Below are 6,962 nucleotides of genomic sequence, written 5' to 3'. Positions count from 1 at the left end.
GAGACGAACGGGTGTTTGGCAGCGTTCGTGTAGCTCTGGGGGCGGCAGCGTCCGAGCGCTGCGCAATGCGTGGTGCCTTTACTGTCGCTTTTTAAAAATCATGTATTTGTTGCTGCTCCTCGCCCTTGTACAACTCGGCAATCCGCTCTGTCCAGGACAGCAGTCTGTAGCACAGGACATGGCTGTCCCCAGGCTTTGGCACCAAAGGCTGACAAATGAGCAGGGCTGAGTGCAGCAGGAGGGGGTACCCCCTGCCCAGACGCGTTGGACGAGGGGAGGTGGACAGGTGTAGAAGCACTCTCTCTGCCTCTCCTGCTGCAGGTGTGCTTCATCGGCCGAAGCAACGTGGGGAAATCATCTTTGATCCGGGCCCTGTTTTCACTGTCTCCAGAAGTGGAGGTCAGAGTGTCAAAAACTCCGGTAAGTGGCGTTTTTCACTTCCCTGCCTCTTGGTGGAAGCTGGTGCCAAGCCAGAGGATAGGGCCGAGAAAGGCGGGAGGAGACAAGCTCTTGGGCAACTTGAAGCGGCAGGAGAACGTGTCAGCCGCGGTGGCTGCCAGCTCACGGCTGGCGCAGGCCTTGCTCTGGCAAAGGAGAAGGTGGAAGGAGCCCAGCTTAGCTCTTCAGCCAGGGCTGGCACGTGTGCCAGACCGAAGCCTTGCACAAGCTGAGCAGTCGTGCCGTAAAGCCCTTTGGGAAGAACCAAGCAGAGAGACCCGTGAAGGTATTTTCAGTCTGTTTTAAGGATGGAGCCACACAGGACTGCTACATGGGTACGGCAGCTTAAAGCAACAGTAGCGTTTTTGCAGCCTTCTCGGGGGGGGGGCAGGGGGCAGGGTACAGAGATGTTTTGTGGGGCATCTCCTAATCCACTGCTTAAAGCAACTTTTTAAAACCACCCCTTCCTTCATCCTACCTAAATCCTCTCCCCAGGGCCACACCAAGAAGATGAACTTCTTCAAAGTAGGGAAGTACTTTACTCTGGTGGATATGCCGGGATATGGCTACCGTGCCCCACAAGACTTCGTGGAGATGGTGGAGGCCTATCTGCAGGAACGGCACAAGTAAGGGACTTAACTGTACCTCCACAGAGCAATGAAAGCCAGACACCTATATACAGTGTCATCTAATTAGATGAAAAAATGCAGGAGGGGTAGCTACTTCCAGTGGTAGTATTGATTAGTTCTGACGTCGTTTCTCTGGGAACCTCTGGTGTCACTCATTCATGCTTAGACAGATCAAAACAGCAGAAAAGATTGAGGTGCTGCTCCATGCTGACCCTCAGCGCCCACGCACGGCTTTTCTTGGCTTTTCCTATCCCCAGATCCCGTGTTACTCATTCTTGCTTATGAATTTGGAAGTAGCAGAGCAGGCACGAAATAATGGCGGTGATTACTGTTGCTTGTATTTCTGGCAGCTTGAAGAGGACTTTTCTATTAGTTGATGGTGTAGTAGGACTCCAGAAAACAGATCATATTGCAGTAGAGATGCTGGAAGAGTTTGGGATTCCTTATGTGGTAGGTATTGCTTTGTTCTTGTGTTGGTGATAAGGTACAGGTAATCTATAAAGGTGGGTGCCCTCTACCTGAGCTTATGCAAGTTGTCCTACCTAAGTTGTAAGCCCCCCCCCTTTATTGTTAGTAAAATAGGCCTAAAATGTGTTGAGGGGGACAATGGGGATTTAAGGGATTTTTTGCTTGATTTATTAAATGGACACTTTTTTTTCAGTGCTCAGCTTGAGGAGCTTGAAAAGGTCCGCTCCTTATGCAGGCTATAGAAGTGTTTTGGTGAACTGTATTGTACCATTTTTCCCCCAGAGAAAGATATGACCCAGAGCTTTCAGCCTGCCTTGCAGGATGGTCCAGGACTCTCACAGATGTTCCAGCCTAGCAGCAAAATAATCTTCTTTTCCTCTTTTAATCCTCCTTTTCTGGATCCATGCAGATGGTGTTAACAAAAATTGACCGAGCTTCCAGGGGACTGTTGTTAAAGAACGTACTGGAGATCCAGGAGTTTGTAAAGGAGAAAACTCAGGGATGCTTTCCTCAGCTGTTCCTGGTCAGGTAAAGCTCTTCTCCATTGCTGCCGTTCCCTTTCCGGTGACGATTTGCAATAGGGCAAACTACCTGAAATGGGTCTGTCTGCTCTAGAGGTGGCACTTCCCTGTGCCCCGAGGCTGGAGGGTGGGCTGCTGATGGGAATACGCCCCTTTCCTTCTTCCCCCTCCTCTGCGAGTGAGTGGAGTTCGGTTTTCAAGGCTGCTCTTCCTTCGGCCTTTCTCCGAGGGGGGCAGCAGTCCCTGCGCTGCATGCTAGCGGGCTTTGCCATTTTCTTTGGAGTTGTGTTAACGGTAGCAAGCTGCAATTGTTCGATTACGTAGCTGAAGTGCTTGATGTGCCAAGGTTGTACTGCACTTGCGGGAGATGTCATTTAACACAGCCAGTGGCTGAGTTTGCTTGTATTACTCCAAGACACAGCAGCATCTGGCACTGAACACCCACGCCTTTGTTCCCACAGTTCTCTGGAGTTTTCGGGGGTTCACTTGCTAAGGTGTTTTGTAGCCCATGTTACTGGAAACCTGCCTACTGTAGAGGCCAGCTGAAAAGACTGGCTCCCGATCTGCTCGGCTCATCCAGAACAAAAGGTACCAAAACTAGAGGTCTGGATTTTTGTTGTAAATAACCCCAGGTACTAGAATTTATTTTTGGATAAATTTTTGGATAGATTAATATTTGTAAGGCTAAGCTTTTTGTTTAATAAATTCATCAGTTTTAGAAGTTTGCACTATGAATGAATCCAGGTTATCACAAAACCGTTTTATAAAACCTACATGATTGTGCTAAGGAGAAAAAAGCAAAGAGAACCTCCAAAGAGAAGCTAAGTTTTAATACAGCATTGCCTCTCCCTCCAGCCAGATGTTCAAAAAGCTACCACTGCATGCCTAAGCTCTGCTACATTTAGGACACTAGAGATAGTCTAGTAATCTCAGTAATAAAAAGGCATTTAATTTAGAAAAGAAAAATATAGCCCTAACATTAATCAAACTGTACTCACCCAGTTGACTTGAATGATGCACGGAGGTTTACTTCTCTCAGCTTATATAGCAGGGGCCAAAAACTAGCACCTGTGCACCCTGCCTGCTCTGAGGCGATCTAAAGTAGAAATAGCCAGCATGGTGCCTGTGGAGGTGTGTTTAGGACTTCTTGCATATTTTACTCTTGTAACTCCTCTGCATCGTGCGTTCAATAGGTGCAGCATGGTAGCATACCTTGCCTGCAGGCATCGAGTTGTCCCTCTTCCAGGTGGATGAAGGAAAGCACTCATCTTTAATGGCGATCTGCTTTTTGATCACTGTTGGCTTGAAACGGAGTGGAATAAATGACTGACACCTAGGGGAACTCTCTCCTTCTGCACTTTATCATCCGTCAGTACTGCATCTACCTTCTGTTTTAAATCCAGCATGAAGTTCTGCAGCTGCACTCGGATGAATTGCCAGAGATGAGACACATTGTCTGTTACCTGCATCTGTTCTACCCTGGCAGCTGGAGCACAATACTGATGTCCCGTACTCTTTAGGGGCACTGCAATAGCTGGCAGAACTGTGTCCCACAGCAGCTAAGAGCACCTGAAGTTGGCTTGTTACAAGGCACAGGATTGGAAAAAAAAGGACTGCCATCAATAGCAGTGGCTGTTACAAGAGAATTTAGACCGAAGCTGTTAAGTGCCTGTGTCAAACTCTGGCACTCAGTCTCGTCGTGTCTTAACATTGCCAGATGGGCGTATGCAGTTGTCAAAGTTACTTACTTACGTTAAGTGTTTAAACCTCAAGAGAGGGTAGGTCTTTTGTGAACCATACTGAGGTATTTCTAGTGTTTTGTTTCTTTATCGAATTTGTCATAACTTTCAGACTAGACCTGAGGAGAGGTCTGTTTTCAGCATACATCTAAGAAAGGGGGCCGGGGGGGAATGGCATAGAAAGATGTGGAACTCTAGTTTCCACATCTTAGCAGAGATCAAACCTGTAATTCTCTAGTATTTTACCTCTAATCCCAAAGTGCTCCAGAGTGAACCAGCCCACAGGATGCGTATTCCTAGGGGGATGTGCAGTAATATCTAGGCAGATGGAACAGGTGCAAGCGAACACTTTGGGAATAATATTTTTCTTAGTATCTTAAAACCAGGATCTTCCAAAAGCATCTGTCTTGAAGGCTGTCATTTTCAAGGCCTCAGCCTTGACTGAAGAGCCTCTGAAAATAAGTCTGTATATGTAGAAGAGTGCAGTTCCCTTTTTTAGTCCCTCTTCAGAACAAAACACCTTACAGTGCTAGGAAGTCTTTTATTGACCACTTAAATACATTAAGTATGTCTGGTAAATCCATTTGTATAAAAAGTGCTTTGAAATGGCAGCAGACTGGGAATTGGACCCCATGATCCTTGTGGGTGTGTATAGTTGCCATGAGGTGTCCTTAGTGGAAGCCACATGGAGCTAGGTGACAGAGTTTCCTACAGCTGTACTAGAAACAGTAGGTACGGTCTTATCCTGAAGAACAAGCTTTACCTCTGGACACATCTGGGTTTTCTGCTGTATTGGTCAAAAGATCTTCATTCACAAATGCTTCAAATACTGGAATAACTAACTTGCATTTTCCTCAGCCATCTGCAGGAGGGAACACCACAGTTGTTACATGCAAGAATCAATGCCCCTGTGACAATTAAGGTAGTAAATAAAATCAAGTCCTCTCCTTCACTTAAACATTAAAACTTACATTCAGGTGCCTTCATGGGAACATGCTTCGGGTAAACAGGCGTCTGACGCACTAGCAGACTTTCTTGCCAAGTTCTTAAGGAACATGCTGTGTTGCTGAGTGAGGAACTGCACTGTCTCAGGCCGGGGACACAAAAGCTCTCCCTGTCTTTTTCCCTGCTCATTGATCAATGGTGGGCCTGGTAGCATACTGAAGTAGTAGAGATCATTTCAGTTTTAAATGCTTTTGATGTCTTAAGTTGTTTGCAGTGTATACACCACACGGCAGGCACCCAGCATTATCTTGTAAAGCTTTGCCTCTTCTGCACCTGTCATTTACAGAAGTGATGTTGAATACAGGCTTCTATGGAAGAGGATTTCGCCTTGTGCATCTTTCCCGTCTTTCAGCAGTACTTTCTCCTTTTTCTTCCTCTACTGTGTCTGCTCTAGTCTGTCACCATAATCCTGGCACTACAAAGCCAGTATTTTGACCGTATTCTTGCAACAGTCCCCTAGAGTCACTATAGTGTAGAATGCATTTTAGTAGGGACCTTGACCAGATGCTATGTCAATAATTCTGTTAGTATTAATGAAGTAACCTAAACGGGTTTCTTGGGTTATTTTAAAAAGCAGAGGGGGCAGGGTTTAGCAGGTAGACATTTCAGATTTAGCCTCTCTGAGGCATTTACACAGAGAGGCAACATGCACTAAGGCAGAAAGAGCTCTGGTTTACTGTCACTTTGAAGGTTGTTTCGGTGTTGCCTTCTTTCACTCTTTCTCTTGTCTAAAGTCTTGCTCCTTGGGCTCAGCATTGTTTTCAGACTCTGCTCAGAACTAGGATGTATTGCGGTAGAAGCTCTCTGGTACAGTATGAAACAAATTTTGGATGCCAGACAGAACATGCCAAGTGTTGAATGCAGGAAATTCATTCCGCATTAAGTAGGGTGGCTGCCCGTGAGAAGCAAGATACTGCTACCTCAACTATCAAAATTCCTGGCAAAGGAGGAAACAGAAATTTTAGCAGCAGCTAATGTTTCCAGTCTGTATCACTGGCTAATCCTACTTATGCTTGAGATTACTTTTAGTACCTGCTTATCCCAGCTACAACATGATGCTGTATTTTACAGAGAAATTGTAGCTGTTTCTGTGCAAGCAGGGACAAACCCAGGGAGACATACAGCTTCTTACCTCGCTCTCCTGCTTAAGTGTTTTGGAAACAGAGTAAGGTCAGAACCCAATTACAGAAGAGGCAGAGGAGGGAGGAATAAGTTGTGGTTTTGTCCCATGCTACAAACAGGACACAAGATGAGAGGAAAGGAACAGAACTAAGAAAAGGCAAACCGATCTCACATTACATCCAAAAATAAAGATGGTAAGTTAATAAATTGAGAGGCTGTCACAGGTGAATTATTAAGAGAAGTCATCGTTGTGGGATTAACCAAAAGGTTTTATTAAACAGTGATTAAATGATGATTAAACAATGATTAGACAGTGGTCAAACACTCTACTACTTACTACACTTCTAATAATTAAGCTAGCTTGTATACAGTATGTTTTAGATCTAATATAAAATGTCATTTACCTCGCTGTAGATATCGGATGCCAGGTAAGGGATCTCTCGACCTCGAGGACTAACCTTGAGAGACGTCAAGGGGAGATCACCACCGTGCAGCCCGCTGCTCTGCAGGAGAGCTCAACAGGCTGTGCTGGCTGCAGATATTTATAACGTAAAGTGACTGACTTGTAGTCAAACTCCCCTTCAGTGTACATGCAACTGTGCAACCCCAGCAGCTGTAGTTTCACCTGGTCCCAGCTCAGGCTGGTACTGTTAGCTCCTGGTAAGACACGACCCGAATTCCCTAAGTTCCTGAGAAGATTCGGCCTAGCACAATTTCTCAAGGTTTGTACAACAGGGCTGACCACTCAGGCCTACTTGTTGGTGATGCCTGAACCAAAGGACTGTTAATTCAGTCAGAGTGGGTGCACCCGTCACAGCATGACACCCCTACAGCTCTCTATATAAGAAGCTCACCCTCTCCACAATAGGCTATAGCCAGTCCTGTAACTTCCTTTTATTCTCATCTGATGCATTCACAGCCCGTTCGTATCTAAAAACACCACCAAAAAAAAAGTAAAGTAACCATCCCTTCCTTACCTACACAAGTGATTTTAGTACTGGGTTTGGTAACCGCAATTTGATCTGCTCCTAAGAACAAGC

At 45.7% G+C, this 6,962-nt stretch overlaps 1 protein-coding gene across 1 annotated transcript in view; it reads left to right on the top strand.

Annotated features, from left to right (window-relative positions):
- Positions 1-6,244, top strand: part of GTPBP8 (GTP-binding protein 8 (putative)) — a 9,473-nt gene extending 3,229 nt beyond the window's left edge. The window contains exons 2-7 of the mRNA XM_009330543.1: positions 260-420; positions 934-1,064; positions 1,418-1,517; positions 1,945-2,063; positions 2,518-2,644; positions 3,250-6,244. Of these exons, the coding sequence (XP_009328818.1) occupies positions 260-420; positions 934-1,064; positions 1,418-1,517; positions 1,945-2,063; positions 2,518-2,602 (596 nt within the window). The 3' untranslated portion in view covers positions 2,603-2,644; positions 3,250-6,244. The remainder of the gene's footprint in view (positions 1-259; positions 421-933; positions 1,065-1,417; positions 1,518-1,944; positions 2,064-2,517; positions 2,645-3,249) is intronic.
- The last annotated feature ends 718 nt before the right edge of the window (positions 6,245-6,962 follow it).

The sequence above is a fragment of the Pygoscelis adeliae genome, unplaced genomic scaffold (genome assembly GCF_000699105.1).
Source record: "Pygoscelis adeliae isolate BGI_AS28 unplaced genomic scaffold, ASM69910v1 Scaffold120, whole genome shotgun sequence".
Taxonomy (NCBI): domain Eukaryota; kingdom Metazoa; phylum Chordata; class Aves; order Sphenisciformes; family Spheniscidae; genus Pygoscelis; species Pygoscelis adeliae.
This window is presented reverse-complemented; position numbering and strand designations above follow the sequence as displayed.